This window comes from Pelophylax lessonae (genome assembly GCF_965119305.1).
Source record: "Pelophylax lessonae genome assembly, chromosome: 10".
Taxonomy (NCBI): Eukaryota; Metazoa; Chordata; class Amphibia; order Anura; family Ranidae; genus Pelophylax; species Pelophylax lessonae.
This window is the reverse complement of record NC_138777.1, coordinates 84615635-84639556: the sequence shown is the minus strand read 5'-3', so window position 1 is coordinate 84639556 and position 23922 is coordinate 84615635. Positions and strand designations below refer to the sequence as shown.

The 23922-nt window shown below is 42.8% G+C and overlaps 1 protein-coding gene across 1 annotated transcript in view; it reads left to right on the top strand.

Annotated features, from left to right (window-relative positions):
* Positions 1-23922, top strand: part of LOC309565966 (mucin-5AC-like) — a gene marked incomplete at its 3' end in the record, with an annotated part of 179326 nt that overhangs the window by 154972 nt on the left and 432 nt on the right. The window contains exons 39-42 of the mRNA XM_082270993.1: positions 1032-1094; positions 2337-2447; positions 13669-13949; positions 21910-22084. Of these exons, the coding sequence (XP_082127119.1) occupies positions 1032-1094; positions 2337-2447; positions 13669-13949; positions 21910-22084 (630 nt within the window). The remainder of the gene's footprint in view (positions 1-1031; positions 1095-2336; positions 2448-13668; positions 13950-21909; positions 22085-23922) is intronic.

The window sequence follows — 23922 nt, the reverse complement described above, 5'->3', positions numbered from 1 at the left end:
CACATGGGTACAATACTGCATGACAGTGCAATTGTCATTCAAGTTCACACTCACATACTCCAAGTAAATGTGTCAGAGCAGTGGCAGCGCTGAAAGCTAAAAATTGGCCTGGGCAGGAAGGGGGTAAAAATGCCCGGTAGGCAAGTGGTTAAGGTGGCCATACATTGTACAATCTCCTTTAGTTCTTCAATCAACTATGTAGTGATTTCATACAAATTGAATGGATTGTTCAAGTGGGTCCTCCTATTACATAGTTTTGGTAAAAGGAAATTAGTGTATATAGTGTATAGCCATCTTTATAGAAGTACATAGGAGGGAGACATTTAGCAGTCAATGTTTTTGTTATGGTTCGGGGGGGGGGGGGATTCGCTCGTCCCCCCTCTTTCCTAACCTGCTGGACTACATGCTCAGATAAGGGTCTGGCATGGATTTTAAGGGGCACCCACACCATTTTTCTTTTAATTTTGCCATTGGATTTCCCTCAAAATCCATACCAGACCTGAACACGCTGTTTTTTAAAAAATGTTTTAGTGCCGCCACTTGTTTTGTTTACATTCTGCTGTCAGCGGGGAATCCTGCAGACAGAAGATGGGTTATGGTTGTTAAGGAAGCAGTGACCGCCCGCTCCTTAACAACCAGCTATTCCGAATTAAATTAAACAAATGCCGAAGATACAAAATTAATTGCGAAAATAATTAGTTCAAATAACAAATGAATCCAAAATTAAATTCTTCAATTAACGAAGTTCTCCCTTGAATGCAAGATGAATCATATGTTTTATTTGTAGACATGAATTGAAAAGTTTATTGATGGGAATTTACTAGGACTAGGAGCATCCAGAATCAGAAGCTGTCCATGGCAGCCATTCAGCTTCTAGCTTTCTGTTCCAATGCTTAACTGGAGAAGCTGAAGAAGAAACTGATTGATTATTATACACATCTGCTTCGGGTTCCGTCTTCTCCAGTTTTAGTAAATTCCCCGCATTGTGTTTTCTTTTTAATAATGAGAATATATCCTGTTTATTTATACAGCGGACCATGTTATAATTATCATACCACATAAATCAACAACCGTTTCATCAGGAAAGCAGGAAGGTAATTTTCATAATGTGAGATAAATTAAAAATGATCTACTTTCACTACACTTTGAGCAGTTGAATAGCTGTGAGAACAGAAGGAAATATTTAACAAAGGGTCATTAAAATAGCTAATAGAAGTAGTAGAGTGTTGTACCATGTTAGCACCAATAAATGCAGAAGGTTTGGAGTTTAAGCTATACCCTTTACTCAGGCATACCTATAATCCCAGGTATTGTTCTGCTCACTAAAAATATCTCAGACTGAGTGGAAAAAATCCTAAAATCCCTGGTCTAAAAAACACCTAGCTATATTTAAGACACAACTGATCTCCTAAATAAACTCACTGCCATTGGCCCCGTACCGGAAGGAACCATTCTAGCCCCCATGGATGTGGAGTTTTTATAGACCAACATTTTGTATGATTAAAGTGAAGTTCCGGCCAAATAAATTTTTTTAGCAAAAAATACCCCTAGAATAGTCAGGGCTAGTGCATTTAACCTTCCTAGCGGTATTCCCGAGCGTGGCTCGGGGTTAAATTTCAGAGCCAAAAGCGGTAACCCCGAGCCACACTCGGGGTACCGCCAGAAGCAACGCTGGATCCTGTAAGCAGGGTTACTTACCTTGTCACCGGGATCCAGCGATGTGTCCCGGCGGTGTCTAGCTGCGGTTCTTCCTCCCGATCGTCTCCGTGCCCCGGCTTCCATCTCCTGCGACGTGACGTTCGCAGGGGGGGGGAACCGGCGGCAAATTCAAATGTAAAACACACCAAACACACTGATACTATTCAAAATAAAATAAAAAATCACATTAGTTTGCCCCCCAGTGCCCTTTCCTGCAGTTTTACTGTACTTTTTATATATATATCTATATATATATATACATATACATACATACGTATATATATATATGTACATATATATACATATATAATATATATGTATATATATATATATATATATATATATATATAATAAATGTATACAGTTGGTTTGGGCTGCTCATTCACAAGAATTACATGCAAAATAATGGTACCGCTTTCAGCACCTAAAATCCAAAAGAATCATACCGCCAGGGAGGTTAAACAACTATATCCTCTAAACTGTCCCCTGTTTAGTGCATGCTGCATGGATTACTTACCTTGTGAAGTTCTTGTCCACGCAGCCATCTGCGGTGTGGGCACGTGTGCATGAGGCCTAAAAGATGAAGGTATTACTATATTAGACTGGACTTACCTGACTTTTCACCTTGTTTTTAACAGCAGCAACTACCACTTTAATAACCACAACTTCTGAACAAACTACCACACCTGAGAGCACAACTATTACGACACCTTGTGTTTGTGTTTATGAAGGAAAAACATATCCAGAAGGTAACTATGCATTTGTGTTTAATCATTTCTACAGACTTTACAATCAGATTAAAATGCTGGTTCACATATGGAAGAATAACCCAGCCAGTCCTCTGTTTCCTTTAAAGCAAGGGTGTCCAACCTTTGACCTTACTTGGCCACATTGGAAGAGGAATTGTCTTGGGCCACACATAATATTAACTTCTAACAATAAGGATAGATGATGAGCAGAAAAAGTTGGGTAGATCACAAGTTAACAATCACTGATATAGATAATGTTTCTTTATGACTAATAAAACCAAATTTTTTTGTAATATTTTTTTATTATAAAAGTAAAAGAGGGCAGCATAAAACGAGTATGATATTTGACACTGTTTTTGATAAACGAACGCATCATTATCTAGTTTGATGGATATAGTAGCAATTCTCAATGAATTCTCAAGGTGCTCATTAGATATGTTGACTCTAATATAGGTGTGCGCAGCTTGTTGCATTAGAGTTTGCACCCCAGAGCTCAAACACACATGCCTGTGTATAGATATATACAGTGAACAGTGTCAGTAGGGCAGGGATTGGTGTAAGTAGCGCAGTAAATGGTGTCAGTCAGTAGAGCAGTGGATGGTGTAAGTAGGGCAGAGGATGGTGTCAGTAGTTTTTTATTTTAATGTTTTTATTATTTTTTCACAATATTATTTTTTTATTTTTACAATTGTAGCACCCTACAGGTAGGTGCTAGGTAAATGTATAGTGGGCCTTGTCTGCCTAACAGCAGGGCTGTGATCTATTTAGACAGGGTGTCAGGGCTTCCAGCTGTGCCTGTTGAGGGGAGAAGTATCCCCACTGGCTCCTGTGAGAGTCTTCCCATAGGGCGTGTGGGAAGCCCAATCAGGGAACACATCCAAGCTTATAACTACCCCAGAAGGCAGATTATGCTGCAAAGGATTCTGGGAGTGGATATAAGTTTGGGTGAAGTGCAAGACAGGGTGTCTTTTTTTTGGCGGGAGCAGAGACCCAGGAGGGAGAGTGCGGCTGTCTCTCCTCCTGTCTGAGGGAAGCGGATATCTCGGGGTGTCGCCTGAGAATCCAGAGAGCGCTAAGTTGAGCTGAGGGGATCCGTTGTGCCGAGAGCCTGCGGAGAGAGAGAGGGGTCCAGTTCCAGGAAAGCCTACACAGGTCGTGAGTACTGAGGATTGCCCCTGGGGGTCTGCCAGAGTCAGAGGGGACCACTCCGGAAGGGGTTCTGGGATCCAGTGCCAGCTAGCTGAAAGGGGGTACCCAGGTTGAGGACCCTGAAGTTACAGAGGGGGGGGTGCATAGACAGTGAACTCCGAAGAGTTCAAGGATAAAGGGGGCACCTGCATATGGGCCCTGAATTGTACAGTGTGTGCCAGTTGGAATTTACAGCTTTACAGAATTCTACAACATGCTACCTCAAGACAGAGCAAGGCGGGAGGGGAGTATTAAATGATTTGTTGCAGTATAACAGTGTCAGCGGTTTTACAATTTCACAGTCCTGGATCTTCTGGACTTTAAGTCAAGGATTCAGCACTTCTATCGAGTTGCATTGTGTTCTCAGAGTTAGTGAGCGTTGGCTGGCGCCAGCTGGCGTCAAGGAAGCGCCAAAGGGCATTTTTCAGGAACAAAGTCCCAAGTGTACATAGTTGAAGCCTAAAGGAGTATCCCACTCATTCCCTTCTCCCATCCCCTTTATCTACAATAAAACAACAAAACAAAGATGCCGGTGTTGTTCATGTCTCAGTCTTCACACCGAGGGCCACAGCTCACATGGGCTGGAAAGGTAACCACTAACAATGGCAGAACCACATCAGGCCACAGGTCTGGAAAACCTGCTACCCAATGTTCATTTTTATTTTCTTTTTACAATTTTTTTATGGAGCTCGTTGCAGGGCTTTGGTGAAATATCAAGGGTCTAATCAGACCCCTGATTTCTTACTTTTGAGACAGAGAAAGTGACTGAGGACAGAGATTCCCCAGTCCCTTTTTCTGCAGCCTCAGCTGCACTGGACAGTGAATGAACAGGAAGTACTTTGTGCCGAGTGGCTTCCTGTTCATTCACAAACTGAAGCATAGTAAACACAGCCAGACAGCAGGGGGAATCTATGCCACATAGGGTGATTAGGGTGTGCCTAGGCACACCCTGTGCACACACTATAGACTCCAATGTTGCCCTTCATGTGCTTCATCCTTGAAAATAGTTGCTCACAAATATAGGTTCTGTCAAGGACTAATGACATGAATAAGGTGTGATTGAGAAGAGTGTAATATTTTTCTTTGGGAGGATAAAACTTATAAATGCCCAGTAAAATTTTTCTTTGCCAGCATGTGTTTGGGAAGTGTAAGCACATTATACATTTTTTTTTTTTTTAATTAACATTTTAAAGTGAGTTTACGGTTGTGTGTTTCGCCGCATTCATGGCCATTTTGGGCCACACGCAGCCCGTGGGCCGCAGGTTGGACACTCTTGCTTTAAAGGATGCACCAAAGATTCCTACTGTAGTTTCATTCTGAATGTCTATAGAGGGTCTAGTTTTGAAAAATGTAATCCAGATTATGCTTTGCTTAACCTTCCTAGCGGTATTCCCGAGTGTGACTCGGGGTAAGATTTTAGTGCCAAAAGCGGTAACCCCGAGTCACACTCGGGGTAGCGCTAGGAAGATCGCTGGATGCTGGAGGAGGTTTTACTTACCTTTTCTCCGGGATCCAGCGAAGACTGGGAGCGGTGTGCGGCGGCGGAGCTCTCTCCCGATCGTCTGCGAGCCCCGGCTTCCGTCTCCGGCGACGTGACGTCCGCCGGGGGGTGGAACCGGCGGCAAATTCGAATGTAAAATGCACCAAACACACTGATATCGTTCAAAATAAAATAAAATCACATTACATTGCCCCCCAGTGCCCTTTCCTGCAGTTTTACTGTACTTTTTATGTAAATATATGTATATATATATATATATACATATATATACAGTATATTTATATATATATATACACATATACATATATATATACACACACACACACACACATATTATATATATATATACACGTAATTCTTGTGAATGAGCAGCCCAAACCAACTGTATACATTATACGTATATATATATATATATATATATACGTATATATATATATATATATATATATACGTATATATATATATATATATATATATATATATATAATATATATATAATATATGTATACATACATATATATATATATATAATATGTATAATAAATGTATACAGTTGGTTTGGGCTGCTCATTCACAAGAATTACATGCTTTCAGCACCTAAAATAATGGTACCGCTTTCAGCACCTAAAATCCAAAAGAATCATACCGCCAGGGAGGTTAATAGCATATCTAAGGATTTTTTAAGAAATCTGATTTTTTTTTTTTTGCTTGTTTGTGAAAGTGCAAACGTTGGGACTGGCATCCTTAACCACTTGCCTACAGTGCACTTTCACCCCCTTCCTGCCCAGACCGATTTTCAGCTTTCAGCGCTCTCACACTTTGACTGAGAATTACTCAGTCATGCAACACTGTACCCATACAAAAATTGTGTCCTTTTTTTCACACAAATAGAGCTTTCTTTTGATGGTATTTGATCAATACTGGGTTTTTTATTTTTTGTGCTATAAATAAAAAAAGACTGAAAATATCGTGAAAAAACGCATTTTTCTTTGTTTCTGTCATAAAATTTAGCAAATTAGTCATTTTTCTTCACAAATTTTGGCCAAAATGTATACTGCTACTTATCTTTGGTAAAAATAACCCAAGTAAGTGTATATTATTTGGTCTTTGTGAAAGTTATAGAGTCCGCAAGCTATGGTGCGAATCATTGAAAATTGATCACACTTGATCACACCTGATGTACTGAAGGCCTATCTCATTTCTTGAGACACTAAAAAGTCAGGAAAGTACAAATACCCCCCAAATGACCCCTTTTTGGAAAGTAGACATTCCAAGGTATTTAATAAGGGGCATGGTGAGTTTTTGAAGTTGTAATTTTTTCCCACAATGCTTTGCAAAATGAAGATTTTTTTTTTTTTTTTTTTTACAAATTGCCGTATTAACAGGTTATTTCTCTCACACAGCACATGTATACTTGCAACTACACCCCAAAACACATTCTACTACTCCTCCTGAGTATGGCGATACCACATGTGTGCGACTTTTTCACAGCCTGGCCACATACAGAGGCCTAACATCCAAGTAGCAGCGTCCGGCATTCTAGGAGCACAAATTACACATATAATTTCCTGACAACCTATCGCACTTTTGAAGGCCCTGGAGCACCAGGACAATGGAAACCCCCATAAAATGACCCCATTTTGGAAAGCAAACAGCCCAACGTATAATTTTTGAGGCATAATGAGTCTTTTGAATATGTCATTTTTTTTCACAAGTTTTTGGAAAATGTGGAAAGAAAATGAAAACACATTTTTTTTACACAAAGCTGTCCATTTATGCAATATTTCTAACACATAGCATGTACATAGCAAAAATTGCACCCCAAAATACATTCTGCTATTCCTCCTGAGTATGGCGATACCACATGTGTAACACTTTTTCACAGCCTGGCCACATACATAGGCCTAACATCCAAGTAGCGCTTTACACAAAGTTGTCCATTTATCCACTTTAAGACTGGGCCTATTTTTGACACTTGGTGTTTACAAGCTAAAATCATTTTTTTTGCTAGAAAACTACTTGGAACCCCCAAACATTATATATTTTTTTTTAGCAGAGACCCTAGAGAATAAAATGGAGATCGTTGCAATATTTTTTATCACACCATATTTGCGCAGCAGTCTTCCAAATGCGATTTTTTTGAAAAAAATTCCCTTTTTTGAACTAAAAAATAAGAAAACAGTAAATTTAGCCCAATTTTTTTCCATAATGTGAAAGATAATGTTACGCCGAGTAATTAGATACCCAACATGTCATGCTTCAAAATTGCGCATGCTCACAGAATGGCGCCAAACATTGGTACTTAAAAATCCCCATAGGCAACATTTTAAAAATGTTGCAGGTTACTAGCTTAGAGTTACAGAGGAGGTCTAGGGCTCAAATTATTGCTCTCGCTCTAACGATCGCGGTGATACCTCACATGTATGGTTTGAACACTGTTTACATATGTGGGCGGGACTTGTGTATGCGTTTGCTTCTGCGCGCGAGCTAACGGGGACAGGGCGCTTTAATTTTTTTTTTTCCTATTTATTTTATTTATTTTTTTTTATTTTTACACAGTTTAAAAAAAAAAATGTTTTGATCATTTTTATTCCTATTACAAGGAATGTAAACATCCCTTGTAATAGAAATAGGCATGACAGGTCCTCTTTATTGTGAGATCTGGGGTCAAAAAGACCTCACACCTCACAACTACACTAAAAAAGAAAAAAAAAAAAAATTGTTGAAAGATGAAAAAAAAAAAGCGGCCCTTTAAACCGGTTGCTAGGCAACGTCTTTTGACGTAGCTCCGGTCCTCCAAGACCATAGAGTCGAGTGAGGGCCATCTTGCCCTCACTCGACTTCCTGTCTCTGAGGATCCGGGACCGGATAGTTTTCCCCGCTGCCGGCGGGTCCGGTAAGCTGGGAAAACGTCTGGGACGCGGCAGGAGGGGGGGGGGCACCTCTTCCCCTGCACCGTAACGGTAATTCCGTGGCGAATCCGCCACTGGGGCCACCCTTATCTGAAAGCCGACCGCCCGCCGTTTCAAAAAATACCGGGGTTATGGGGGCTATCTGCTGCCATAACCCCAGTATTTAGCTTTTAATGGCCGACGCATGTAGTCGTTAGGCGGTCAGTAAGTAATTGCATGTATATGGCAAACAGGTGACGATGACTGATGGGGTGACAGGTGACGATGACTGATGGGGTGACAGGTGACAATGACTGATGGGGTGACAGGTGATGATGACTGATGGGGTGACAGGTGAGGATGATTGATGAGGTGACAGGTGATGATGATTGATGAGGTGACAGGTGACGATGATTGATGAGGTGACAAGTGACGATGATTGATGGGGTGACAGATGACAATCACTGAAGGGGTGACATGTGACGATGATTGATGGGGTGACAAGTGACGATCACTGATGGGGTGTCAAGTGACGATGATTGATAGGGTGACAGATGACGATGACTGATGGGGTGACAGATGACGATGACTGATGGGGTGACAGGTGACGGTGATTGATGGGGTGACAGGTGACGGGCGATGGTCACTGATGGGTGACAGGTGACGGGCGATGGTGCACGGCGGTACTGATGGCAGTCTCTGGTGACAGGTGCACTTTAGGCTACGTTCACATGTGAGCGCAGCGATCATGGGCAGAATCACAGCGATTCTGCCCGCGACTCAGAAATCATTGCAAATCGCGGGGCGCCTGTGCGTTGCCTGTGATTTGCAATAGCACCCCAAACGCTGTGCGATGTTGTTGCGATTTCCGCCTGCCGAATCGCGGTAACATCGCGCAAACAACGCATGACGCCCCAAAGAAACTCTTGTACCTTTTTTGGGCGTCATGCGATGTTTGTGCGATGTTACCGCGATTGGCGGCAACATCGCACAGCGTTTGGGGTGCTATTGCAAATCAGGGGCAACGCACAGGCGTCCCGCGATTTGCAATGATTTACGGATCGCGGGCAGAATCGCTGTGATTCTGCCCACGATCGCTGCGCTCACATGTGAACGTTATGGGTGTCAATTTCTGGGCACTGATGAGGTGACTGTTGGGTGACAGGTGACATTGGGGGGGGGCTAAGGACTGTGTGGGGACATTTATTTTTGTGATTTTACTTTGTTACATGTGTACAGAGCAGTAACTCACTATTTCTAGTTCTTCTCCCCTCATACTGGAAGCTGTATGAGGAGAGAAGAGCTAGTAACAGTGAGTTACTGCTCTTTGTTTACATTTTGTGATCGGCTGTGAATGGATTCACAGCCGATCACGTAGTAAACAGTCACTGTCAGTGACTGTTTACTACCGCCGGTGACAGCTGTGTTCCTACGGAACACAGTGCCACCGACATGACCGCGCTGCACGCTCCCGATTGCGCATGCGCGGTCATCTCCCGGGCGCCTCCATTGTGATCGGCTGTGTCATTGGAACACAGCCGATCACGTGGGAAACAGCCACGCCCATTGGCTGTTTCCCCCCTGTCGGTGACGGGGGGTGTCCCGGGAACACCCCGACACCGGCAGTGCAGGGCGGCGCGCTTGCGATCGCGCGCCTGCCCTGCTTAAAGTGCCGCCGTCATATGACGGCGGCCCAGGATAATGGTCGCACCGCTCCGCCGTCATATGACGGCGGGCGGGCGGCAAGCGGTTAAGCTAGATTCACTATTTGTGGGTTCACTTACCTGGCTTTACAAACCTGTGAATATCAGATATTGGAAAATGCTGCTATACACCTACATGTGCTAGTTCAGAGACTGGACAAGTAACACACTGACAAGAAAGTAGCCTTAAAGTGGTATTAAACCCAAAACCAAAAATGTAAAATATTACAGGTTACCAATAATTATATGTGGTGGCTGCATTATTTTTCTTTTTAGGCTTTTTCCCCTTTGTTTTCACCTGGTGATCTGGGCAGTAGCTCCTGTATTAGAGTGCCCCACTCTGGATGAAGGAGCACAAGGGGGGACCTTTGGACAGCAGCATTGTAGATGTACTAGCAGATTTAAATACACTAATAAAAACAAATTGAAGCTAAATTCCAGCTAATACTTTATAAGCAGTTAAAGGAAACATTTTTTTTTTCATTTTGGGATAAAGGAGTTACATAATAAAGAAAAGCTGACCGTTTTAAGCACCCCTTTCAATGCTGAATATTTTTTATTTTTCTTATCACTGAAACTGATACATTTGTAGAAGAGGTTGTTCATTTGAAAAACAACAGCCTTAAAGTGTTACTAAACCCAGGACCCTGCATTCACTATATATGGTCTCCCACAGTACACAGAAAATAGAAGTGCAATTATATTAGTAAATATAAACTGCTAAATACCTTTTCTCATCAGCAGTATATAGCAGTCTTGTGACTTCTATCAGTGTCTGGTTAAAATGTGTAGGAGGAGTTTTCATACTGCTATGGCTATCCTATCAGGATGCAAGACCCCTGACCCTCTGTCTGGACAGAGCAGATTGGCCCTGTGCTAATCACATGCACACTCCCAAGAGAAAAAAACTCTCTAACAATACAAACAAACTGAGCATGTGCCAACTGACTCTGTCTTATCCGGACATGTTTTGTGGACAATGCAAGAAGGGGAGGATCTGAGCAAACAGGATCATGCAGCCTTTTTGCACAATGCAGAGGGTTAACCCCTTAGGTTCCACAGTGAGTATAACAATCATGCTTTCCTGCATATACAGACTGATTTTACTGTTGTGGGTTTAGTAACACTTTAGGCCAGCCATAGATGGATTGAAATTCCACTGGTTTAGCAGGGACTGAATGAATTTTGACCTATGTATGGGCAGTCTGGTGGCTCTGAAGTTGATCCACTTTCATCTTTAGTACAACCAGCCTGTTGGGCTTTTCTTGTTCAATCAATGCCGGCAGCTATAGCAGCTAGCAGTGATCATTGTATTCTGAGGACTGGACTGGGAAGCCTCCCGCTGTCAGAATACAAAGCCCCCTCGGGAGGGATTCCTCCATCAACATTGAATGTGTTGAATAGGAATCAGGCTAAGCTCACATGTAGGCGTTTTGGGGCGTTTTTGGGGAGTTTTTCTGCTCTAGGATCAGCTCAAAAAACGCCCAACAAGACAAATCCTATTCATTGCAATGGCCACTGTTCACATCTGAGCGTTTTGACGTTTTATTTTTTTCCATTGGTCACTAGTCAACCTAAAAACGCCTGCACAAAAACGTCTGTAAAAACGCCTGTAAAACGCCTGTAAAATGCCTGAAAAAACGCCCATAAAAACGCCTGAAAAAATGCCTAAAAAACGCCTGTAAATAGCAACGCCAAGATGTGAACGTAGCCTCAAGCAATTTTATTTTTCTTTTTTTATTTTTTTATTAAAATAATAAGCATGTTATACTCTATGCAATGGTTTTGCACAGATTGGCCCTGAACCTGCTCTTCTGGGGTCCCCTGCTGGCGATATTGGCTCCTCCTTTTCTCCCCCCACAGCAAGCTACTTAAAATGAGGCAAACAGTGCGTGCTTGCTCCCGAGCTGCATGTGTCTTTAGAGCCACTCTCCATAGACACACACAGTGCAGCTTATTCCGCCCCCCCCAAGCCCTAGCACCCCCCCCCCCCGGCTTCCTACTCACATTATTTGATTGACAGCAGCAGGAGCCAATGTCGTGAAGACGAAGAGAGGAGAGAGAAGTGATGCAGCCGTACACTGCGCTGGATAACTTGGGGATTCAGATAAGTATATAGGGTGGTGAAAGAGGACAGAAAGCTGTAAAACGTTTTTTACCTTTTACCCTAATGCATTTTGGCTTCAGAACCACTTTCATTTATAGCCTGCTTTAATCACTTCCATAATGGGCCATTTCTGGCACTTTGCTCCTTCATGTAAAAATCATCATATTTTTGCTAGAAAATTACTCAGAAACCCCAAACATGATTTTTTTTTAGTAGACACCCTCAGGGAATAGAATGGCGGTCATTGAAACTTTTTATGTCACACAGTATTTGTGCAGACATTTTCAAACGCGTTTTTTGGGGGGGGAAAAAATTCAGTTTTATGAATTAAAAAAAAAAACAAAACACTAAAGTTAGCCAATTTTTTTGTATATTGTGAAAGATGATGTCACGCTGAGTAAATAGATACCTAACATATCACCCTTTAAAATCGCTCACACTCGTGGAATGACGCCAAACTTTGGTACTTAAAAATATCCATAGGCAACGATTTAACATTTTTTACAGGTTACCAGTTTAGAGTTACAGAGGAGGTATTGGGCTAGAATTGTTGCTCTCGCTCTAACGTTTGTAGTGATACCTTACCTGTATGGATTGAACGCTGTTTACATATGTGGCCGTGACATACGCATGCATTTGCTTCTGTGTGCGAGTACGCGGGGACGGGGGCACTTTAAATTTTTTTTTTAATTTATATATTTATTTATTTTTTTACTTGCTTTTAATTATTATTTTTTCTGTTATCACTTTTATTCCTATTACAAGGAATGTAAACATATAATAAAACCTCAGATCTTGCCTACAGGCTGGAAAGCCTGAAATCATAAAAACAAAAAAAAAAAAAAAAAAACGATTTTGGCTATGCAGCCGAGATCACGGCAGTATTGACAACTGCCAGGCCAGGCGTGACGCCCAGGCCTCGGAGAGTCATAGAGACTACCGGGGACCATCTGGTGCCCAGCACAAAGGAAACCGCCTACGAAAGTCAAGCCCGCAAATTAAAGCGCTATTCAAACCACACATGTGAGGTATCACCGTGATCGCCACAGTGAGAGCAATAATTCTAAAATAGAGCTACTCTATAACTCTAAACTGGTAACAATTAAACATTTTTAAAGCATCGCCTTTGGAGAATTTATTGACCATAGTTTGTCGCCATTCCGAGGGTGTGCGCAATTTTAAACCGTAACATGTTAGGTATCTATTTACTCAGGGTGGCATCATCTTTCACAATATACAAAAAAAGATGGGCTTACTTTACTGTTTCATTATTTTAAATGCAGTGAAATGTATTTTTTCCAAAAAAATGGCGTTTTAAAGACCGCAACACAAATAGTGCGCAACAAAAAATATTGCAATTTAATCGTCATTTGCTAAAAAAAAAATATATATATATAATGTTTGGGGGTTCTAAGTAACTTTCTAGCTAAAAATACAGATTTTAACTTGTAAAAAACATGTGTCAGAAATGGGCCCGGTCCAGAAGTGGTTAAATGAACAATCATGCAAAATACTTCTCACTACATTATTGCCAAAATAGACTTGACAAACATCATTTGAAAATATGTCATAATTTTGATTGCTTTTAATATAAAATGTTGGAATTAATGTCATTTCTGTTAAAAATGTTCTTGATCTAGAGAAAATTTAGGAAACTTTCACAACGGTTGGAATTTTTTCTTCTCTAGGTGGACTTTCGAATGATTAGGATTTATTGTATGCTGCTAGTCAGCAGTATCTAAAATGTTTGAATGCAGATGTAATTCATATGAGATAAAGAAGGATAGTTGTGTACATTAAACACATTGGCTTTGTTTGTTTTCATCTTCAGGTGAAATTAAACATGGGCAAGTCAGGGAAACATGCTACAAAATAGTGTGCAGTGAAAAGTGTACAGTGACTGTCCAGGACTGGGTTTGCGAAACACAAAACCCCACAACTGCGACTACAAGTACACCGACAAGCTCAACTACAACTACAACAACACACAGCACAACTACTCCAATAGTTACATCTCCGGAAACAAGCAGTTCTACAAAACAGTCAACATATATCACTGTTACACCTTCAACAGTCCCTCCACCTGATTGTTTGCTTGTACCCCCTCGTAAGGTGAGTGATCTCTCCATATCACGTATTGTAAATTGGAGAATGTATTGTATTACTTAAACACACACTATAGTAAAAAGTATTGTATTCTGAACTGTATGTGGTTAACATATGTAGGAATAGTACTGTGTATATGATTTTCATTTTTTTTTCCCCTTTAGTATTTGGCAAAAACCCAAATTGTTAAGGGGGGTTTGACCGTTTTTTCGGGACGCTGAATGCCCCAAAACACACTGTGCGAAGCTCTTATTGGCTGAAGCAATGAAGGCTTTGCCCAATCAGGGCACATAGCACTGTCAGAACCATCATTGGACACAGTTTTGATGACTATCTCCAATCATGGCTCATTGTTCATAGTCCTAGTAAAAAACATTGGGATAGAAAAAAGATGGGGCTTTACGGGCCAGTGGGAGTAGAAGGATCAGAAACAAAACCAATTGTAAAACCAAAAATACATTTTATTGATATAAAGAGTAAAAAACAAGCATGGGCTACCATGCATATATACTGGTAACAAACTGACATACAATTATAAAATCAAACATGTAACGTCACTGGTAATGTAGAAACATATCCCATAAGGGGATTATAGCCAAAACAAAGCCTGTATAAGGTGGAAGATGGGTCTCAAGCTGGATTCGGTCACGGAAGGTCCCCAGCAAGCCGACGTGTTTCGCTCAAGGCTTCCTCAGGGCCTGAGAGACCATAACAGACCGATGTTTCCTTTTTAGCAGTGACTTGTGTTAGGCGACAGGGCTGTAGCGATACAGAGGCTGTCCGGAAGATATTGCTTCCATATTCACCATACAAAATCTATATAGACATCAAAAAACATATCTAAGGGAGACCCTTAGACTGGGGATATACTTTCGATAAACTGCATAGAGAAAGGTGCTTTGCGCCCGGCTCAAACTATTGCAATATAAATACTAGATTTTTTATATCTGGAGGTGATTGCACATAAAAGGACGAATAAACCAGGAAGAGCACGCCCACCCTTTGAGGGGTAACCTACCCCAAGAGGCTACAGTGGAGCTATCCCCAGAAGCCCTGCCCTTGATGACACAGTTGGGACCATTATACCGGATCCAATGCAAGAGATATGTTTTTTGATGTCTATATAGATTTTGTATGGTGAATACGGAAGCAATATCTTCCGGACAGCCTCTGTATCGCTACAGCCCTGTCGCCTAACACAAGTCACTGCTAAAAAGGAAACATCGGTCTGTTATGGTCTCTCAGGCCCTGAGGAAGCCTTGAGCGAAACGCGTCGGCTTGCTGGGGACCTTCCGTGACCGAATCCAGCTTGAGACCCATCTTTCACCTTATACAGGCTTTGTTTTGGCTATAATCCCCTTATGGGATATGTTTCTACATTACCAGTGACGTTACATGTTTGATTTTATAATTGTATTACAGTTTGCTACCAGTATATATGCATGGTAGCCCATGCTTGCTTTTTACTCTTTATATCAATAAAATGTATTTTTGGTTTTACAATTGGTTTTGTTTCTGATCCTTCTACTCCCACTGGCCCGTAAAGCCCCATCTTTTTTCTATCCCAATGTTTTTTACTAGTCTCCAATAGGGGTAAGGGCCTATACTGCACGGTATTTTTGTGTTCATAGTCCTACTTCACACTATAAAAGGTTCCTTTCCAGAGCAGCCAATTGCATTGGGATATTGGAGTTGAGATATATAGAACAGGGATCTGTTCATTGCTACTTGCAAGTTAGTGTGCTATTGTGATTCTGTTGTGAGTATAAAATATCAGTGTAGTGTGAATATAGTGATAGTTCAGTGTGAGTGTAGTGCGACCGTTTTTATTTAGTGTCAGTTTAGTGTGAATATAGTGATAGTGCAGCATGAGTGTAGTGTGACTGTTCATTTTTACTGTAGTGTCAGTTTAATGTGTCAGGGCAGGTTTACTGCAGTAAATTGAAGTGTGTCAGTGTGGAGTGTCAGGGCAGTTTTACTGCAGTATAGAAGTGCATTGGGGCACTATTACTGCAGTATATTGAAGTGCGTTAGTGCACATTTACTGCAGTATATTAATATGCGTTAGTGCACTTTTACTGCAGTATATTGAAGTGTGTCAGTGCAGTTTTACTGCAGTATATTGCAGTGTGTCAGTGGATGTTGTCTGTGCTATCCAGCCACAGCATACAGAGGAGGTGGGGGACGGGCCTACTAAAAGAACGAGTACCTGTGTGAGTATGGCACAACGACAGGCTCAGGCCGGCCTGGTCTTTTTTCCCCACATCAATGACTGCTGATAAAGATGCATGCACTGTACTGTCATAGTTTGAGGAGGTGACAAGGATGATGAGCCGTGACAATGCATGTCTCAGTGACACAGTCCCTGTTGCGTTCTTGCTGGAACAGACTCTGAGTGGCATTATGGACAAGGCACTCGAGGCAGAGCAGCGGGAGGAAGAGGAGGACTTCTTTTGTCTCTCAAGGCCCGCTTTATGCAGACATCATTTTTGCAACGCTACAGAACACAAGAAAAGGACGACGATTTTGGCAGTTTTGGAGGCATTGAAGCAGAGGAAGACATATGTCAAACCTTAAGAGTTGGTTTTCCATCCCCAGAACCCTTGGGAGTAGTACGTGTCTGGGAGGAGACAGTTCCGTATACTGTAATCCACAGTGCCCCCGAGGACTCTGCTTCTCATGCCTCCGCAAACATGCGGTGCATGGGCTCCTTCATTTTTCAAAGCCTGCGAAAGGACCCAAGAATTTGTGGCATCAAGGAGAAGGGTCACTATTAGTTGGCAACCCTCCTTGACCATTGTTACAAGGGGAAAGTCTCGGAACTCATCCAGGGCCGGCCTTAGGTGTTTAGGTGCCCTGTGCGAGCTAATCCTGTGGCACACCCCTATCCTTACCTCTCGCTCCCCCTAAACATGGCTGTATCTATTGAGAAACTATTTAAGAGTGTAATTGCTGTTAATTGACTGCAAGTGGGTGCAGCAGCAAGATAAAAACAGGGAAAAAAATCAGCGCAAAAATACTAGTAATAGTATTTACCCTAAAATGATATATAAATATGTCACCCAAATCTGTTTCTGTTGTAAAAAGTGCACAATGCTAAATTATTAATTAAATCTGCATGGCTACTACAGTATACATATCATATACCACTACTAAATAAATAACAATTAAATATTTGAAGATTTGTCAACGTAAATATTTATTTGCACTTTTTTGCACATTTTCTGGCACCTTTTTGGCACTTCATTGGACTTTTCTTGGAACTTTTTTATGTTCACTAATAACTTAGCCCCCCTACATTAGAGAAAGCCAGGTGCTGAAAGATAGAGGTTTGTCTGATTCGGTGATTCCTACACTGTCAAAAGCTAGAAAATCTACCTCTAGGAAGATCTACCATCGTACATGGAAGTCGTACATTGTGTGGTGTGAATCTCTTGGATTTCATCCTCGCTCTTTTTCAGTGGCTCGGATCTTGACCTTCCTCCAATGGGGCGTTGAGCAGCGCCTGGCCTTGAGTACCATCCAGGGCCAGGTCTCGGTCTTGGCAGTCTTCTTTCAATGACCACTGGCCACACTTTCCTTGGTGCATACTTTTATCCAGGGAGTTTAACACTTGGCTCCTCCGGTGCAGTCTCCCTATTTCAGTGCTGTTAGGGGGATGTAAAGGGGGTCAGTGTTGGGAGAGAGATGTAAAGGGGAGCAGTGCAGTGGGGAAGATGCAAAAAGGGCAGTGATGTGGGGGGTGATGTAAAAGGGAGGCAGACCTAAGGGGGGGGGGGGGTTGATGTGAAGGGGCAGTGGACACTAATATGAAAGGGAAACTGATGTGAAGTGGGTACCTGATGTGCAGGGTACTAAGGACACTGATGAGTGAACGGCATTGTGATATAAAACGAGTGGGGCCGTGATGGGAGGGATCTGAGACATTGCACAAACATACTATTTGGACCTCTGCTGGAAGAAAATTTTGCTGAATGGATCACCGTGAATTTCAATTCAATACCCCTGATATATGAAATGTTATCCTTTCACCATTGTTCTAGCTTATTTGCAATTATTCTAAAGTTGTGTGTATTGTTACACTATATTGTTTATTTTGACTATTTATTAATATAAACATTCAATATAGAATGTGACTTGAATTAGGCAAACAGATAAACAAACACATTTAATACACACATGGAAGTTTTTAAAGAATTTGAATTTCTGTTTATCTAGTTTGTGGGTATGCACAGCACTACCGGCCACTGTAGTCAGGTCGGTTACTTGACCTTTCTATTGCAGTTTAACAATACAGCCTGGTTGCTCTCCCTGTTGTCCCCCTGCCCCCTGTTCATTAACAAAGTCATGTGATCACTAGGTCATAGAGAGCATGGTATTTAAAGGGGTTTTGTGATAATGAAAGCACTGTGATCACACGCAAGGATGATTACATGGCTTTGATTATCGATGAATCCATCAGGAGTATTTTCCTTTCAGGCAAGCTGGCTCTCATTAAAAAACCTTAAAATATTGATTTCTGTAAAGGATTTATATGCTGGTTGTCTGTCAAAATATAAAATATTCACATGCAACTTTTTCTTTGAAAAAGAGGGAACGTATTTACAAAAAAATGATTCTTAACAACCTATGCAAAAGATTCCAAAAATGATCTTATCAAATATCCCATTTAAATTACAGGTAAAAGAAAGTATATATGTAGAGTTGAGACAATTAGTAATTGTAACGGATCTTTGTACCCCAGCTGGGCACATCCGCCGGACCTGTGTCTCCTGTCCTCCAAACGCATCCACAGCCTGCGGAGAAGCCATATCCAGCCCTTAACCCCTCAATCACGAGACAATCCACACAGGTGTTGAGGGTTAACCATGCAGAGCTTAAACTAGTTTATTCAATTCCAAGACATACAGTTTTACACACAGTTAGGGAAACTCCCATTAGCCTTGTCTCAGAAGGGGGGAAGGAGACAAAGACCAGCCAATGGGAACGGAACATTTGTACATTGAAACAGGCAGTCTTAATACACACCCCCTGCGGAGAGATGTCTCCAGCCAAGACCAGACCATTGTCTGTGTCATGATTCCACACAATTAGACACAGAAACAGGAGGGGGGGGGGGGGGTGGGGGGAGAAGGGCTGCAGCATTACATTCCAAACACTTGGTTCTTAAACGTATACACATCTAATAAACATAATGCATACATGAAGGACAATATACAGTGGCTGTGTTTGCCACAATGCTCCCCCAGAACCAAGCCGGCATACACAGTCTGATCCTAACGGATCGGCTTGGGGATGTCTGGGGAGTACTCACAGATCATTTGTCAATGTCTGTTTGCCTGGATAATTCGTCGGCGTTGCCGTTTTGCTTCCCAAGGCAGTAGTGGACGGTAAAGTCAAAAGGCTGCAGCGCCAAACTCCAGTAGCTTCTGGCCCATAGTCTGTCGGTAGGAGGCTTGCGCACAGACCCCTCCAAAACACACAGTGACAGTGGGTGCTGTCACATTTCCCCCCTTTTAAAAACAGACTAACGAGGTTCCTGACCCTCAACTGGTCTGGACCTGCATTAGTCACGAACTTCCACCCCAGACAACCAGGAAAAGTAAAAGTACAACTGGCACTGGGGAGCAAAATTGCACATAGGGTCTCCCATGAATAAAAACAGCCGCTGCAGAGTGGGAACAGCTGTCTGCACTCCTCTGATCTAGGGCAGGGTTGCAGATATTGGGGGGAGCTGAATAATTCTCTGCCTTGATGATGGAGAAAAAGGTACTTGCTTTTCTCCTGGTGTAGTTACCAGCCGCTGAGAAGGTATCTTGCAGGGACTGTCTCCCGGATTCTTCATCTCTGGTTCTGATGCTGAGCAGAGACCATCAGCGCTCTCTCCTGTAGCCAGCGCTTCTGCCAGGGGGGACAAACACCGGGGTAGTGTCCAAGTGCTGAGGAAACGGCTCACTGAGGTCATCCCTCGGACTCCCGGGATCTAACTCTGAGGGTGGGCAGAGGCCAGCGGCACTCTGCCCCGTAGCCAGCGCTTCTGCTGGGGGGATAAACATTGGGGTAGTGTCCAAGTGCTGGGGAAACGGCTCACTGAGGTCATCCCTCGGACTCCCTGTATCTAACTCTGAGGGTGGGCAGAGGCCAGCGGCACTCTGGCCCGTAGCCAGCGCTTCTGCTGGGGGGATGAACATTGGGGTAGTGTCCAATTGTTGGGGAGGGAGAATTGCTTCCTCTACTCCCGGTGGGGATATCTGCTGTTGGGAAAATAGCTCACGCAGATCCTCTCTCAGACTCTCCGGATCCAACTCTTTTTCTGATGCTGGGCAGATGCCAGGGGCACTCTGCCCTGTAGCCAGCGCTTCTGCTGGGGCACCAGATGAGATACTCTGGACTTGCTGCTGATCACCATTTCCCAGCCTTCCAGCGCCTGTCTCAACTCCCCCTTCTGAGACCTTCATGCTATTAGCTTGTCTCGCTGCCTGGGGGACCTCTGGTGCGTTCCGGCATTCTAGCGCTCGCAGTGCCCTCTGTATCATCGCTGCTTCTTCCATTGCAGTTAGTACGGGAAAACGCAGGTTCACCCCTGGCCCCATTTGCTTCTCATCTTCGTGACTGTCTGCTATTTCTCTCGGACAGTCCCAGGCAACGGGAGCCATGCCAGGCTGCTGATCACCGTCAAACAGCCACTTGTAGGCAATCTCGAGCTCCCATTCCTGCTCAACCAGGAACTCCAATTCCTCCAGGTCACACGCCTCGTCGGGGAGGTCCAGCACCTCATCTCGGAAATCCAGAATGTGTTCCAGCCGCCACTCCTCATCGCTCCCAAAGTCTGGGTCTCCGTACATTTTTTGATGGAGTAGCCCCACGCCGCCATAGCCAACGCCTTCTGTCGGGCTGCCCTCTGCTGTACCTGGCCACAGTTGAGCCGCGAACCACCGGAGGGCTCTGTAGCTGGCGTCCAGCCTCATTTCCTCCTGGACCAATCTTCCGAGCTCCGTCTTCCCTTAATCTCACGGTCGTTCCCCCAGGAACACCTCTCGTGCACAGTACTGCGTCTGGTACATCTCTGTGGAGGAGGGAAGGATCTTCCCCTGATGGTGCCGCTTGTGGCTTAGCGCCTCATGCCAGAGTTGCCGGCGGATCACATCCTCCCAGCCGAGCATGGTGTGCTCTGTCGCTGGTCCCTGATGGTGCTTCCGCATGCCTTGCAGCCTCCTCCCGAACTCCGCTCTCATGCTGGCTGGTCCCCGTATCACTCCTCGGCAGCTGCCCAGATCTTGAATCCTGGTGGTGGTTTGGATGTCCTGGACTGCAGGAGACATCCCACCGCTGCCAACCAATGTAACTGATCTTTGTACCCCAGCTGGGCACATCCGCCGGACCTGTGTCTCCTGTCCTCCAAACGCACCCACAGCCTGCGGAGAAGCCATATCCAGCCCTTAACCCCTCAATCACGAGACAATCCACACAGGTGTTGAGGGTTAACCATGCAGAGCTTAAACTAGTTTATTCAATTCCAAGACATACAGTTTTACACACAGTTAGGGAAACTCCCATTAGCCTTGTCTCAGAAGGGGGGAAGGAGACAAAGACCAGCCAATGGAAACAGAACATTTGTACATTGAAACAGGCAGTCTTAATACACACCCCCTGCGGAGAGATGTCTCCAGCCCAGACCAGACCATTGTCTGTGTCATGATTCCACACAATTAGACACAGAAACAGGAGGGGGGGGGGGGTGTGGGGGTAGAAGGGCTGCAGCATTACATTCCTAACACTTGGTTCTTAAACGTATACACATCTAATAAACATAATGCATACATGAAGGACAATATACAGTGGCTGTGTTTGCAACAGTAATGCTTTCACACAACACATATAATGTACATTTTGATTTTTAGGTTTAGTGTTTTTCTTGTTTAGACTCAGTGATATATTAACAATTCTGAACTCTTTATCTCTTCAGTATAATGAAACTTGGAAAATAGACAACTGCACTGTGGCTCAATGTTTAAGAGGCACTTCAGTAAATATTACACGCATTCAGTGTAAACCTTCACCTCCAATTATATGTGTTAATGGTCTCCCACCAATAGCTGTAACCAATGATGACCAATGCTGCCAGCACTGGGAGTGTCAATGTAAGTATTTTATATCTGCATAATGTCTGTCTGACCTATTAAGGAAAACAAGAATAATACAAGCACATACAAAATGACCAGCCAAGTGTGTGTGTGGCTTGAGTTTTGTACAGGGTAAATCTTCCAGGCCATTTACAGTTTAGAGTTAAACGTGAGCTCTGGCATTAAAGTTATTGCTTTCACTCTGACACTTGTATGTCCTGCTTTACATGTGCATGCAGGACCTACATGCAAACGTGCACTTGTGCATGAGCACAGGGAGAGGAGGGTGCTTTAATTTTTTTAATTTATTTTATTCAATTACTTTTTTTTTACACTTCAACTGTATTGCTCTCACAAGGGAGTAATAATAGAAGATCAGGGGTCTATAAGTCTCTGATCCCTCCTTTGCCCTGCAGCACCACTGTTCAAACAGAGATCTGATTAATTGGCTTCTTCCCTGGCCATACTGGCTTCATTCATAACAGAGGAGAGGGAGCTGTAAAAGTGTTACGTGTGCTGTAAAAGTGAAACAGTGGCTGTATAACCACTTGGATCACTTTTACTGGAAAACCAGTAACAGCTCTAGAAATTATTCCAGGACCCTGGTTTAAGCACTTCCTCCAGAAGCTGTATACATGAAGCCTCTAGGCTGTAAGTGGTTAAAGAGGAACTTTAGTTCCCTTGATTGTGGCTCTGCCCCCTCCAATGGCACTGTCATTTTTGATAGTCCAGTGCATGCACAGATGCATCTGTGCATGCACTGAGCAGCGCTCACACATGCACAAGAAAAAAGGTTCCAGACCTCCTTCACTGCGCCATCCGCTTGGCTTGTGCAAGGAAACCTGCACATGCACAGATGTGTTGAAGGTCAAACTTGAGGCCGTTTGGCACATCTGCGAAGGTATGTGCAATCTTATTCTCCCCTGGGTGAAAAAGTTCTGCCAAGCAGCACCAAAAAAAAAAAGAAACTTAAAAAAAATGCAAGAAGACAGCGAACATTTTTAGCTTATATCAACCTACTATAATCCCAAAACAGCAAAAGTAAAGCTGGCCAAACACTGGTAGAATTTTTTCTGAACTTTCATTCAAGAAGTCTCCTCAGTATAATTGATGTTGTTGTCAGATACTTGACAAATGTTGTTCGAAAGTACTTGATAATAGAATTTGCTTTTAACATTCAATTTTGGAATGAATATAATTTCCAATTAAAAAAACACATTCACTGTTAGAATTTCCTACTTTCAAGAAAAAAGAAGAAGAAGAAGAAAACATCCAACTCCCTTGTTTTTTTCTTGCTATGGCTGAAAACAATAGTGGATTTAACCCCGTTACCTATTAGAAAATTAAACAAATATTGTGAAATCAATAACTTTTGAACAAAATTCTACTGATGTATAGCCAGCTTAAGACTGAAAGAAGTGCTTGTTGACAATCTCGTTCTTGGCTCCATGCGCATTAGCATTTTTTGTTAAGCTAATAAACACTGGAAAAAATTGCTGGATAAAAAAAACGCTGGTAATATTTTTTTGTAGTAGTGTTTTAGTAACGTTTTAAGAGCGTTAAGGAGCGCTTTGGCGCATTAAAATTTTATTAGCGTTTTTGCAATTCCTTTAAAAAAAAAGGGGGGGGGGTTTCACCAAATGATGTTAGCAGCATTTAGGAGCATTTAGAAGTGTTTCTGCTGGAAAGAAACTCTCCAAGAAACTCTACAAAAACAATTTTATTTCTGCTCCTAGAAGCCAAAGCTCAAAAAATGCTAATAGCCCAAAGTAGTGTGCATGGACACATAGGGTAACACTGTTTAGCTTCTAGGAGCAGAAAAAAGGTTATAATAGCATCTAGCTGAGCATTTACAT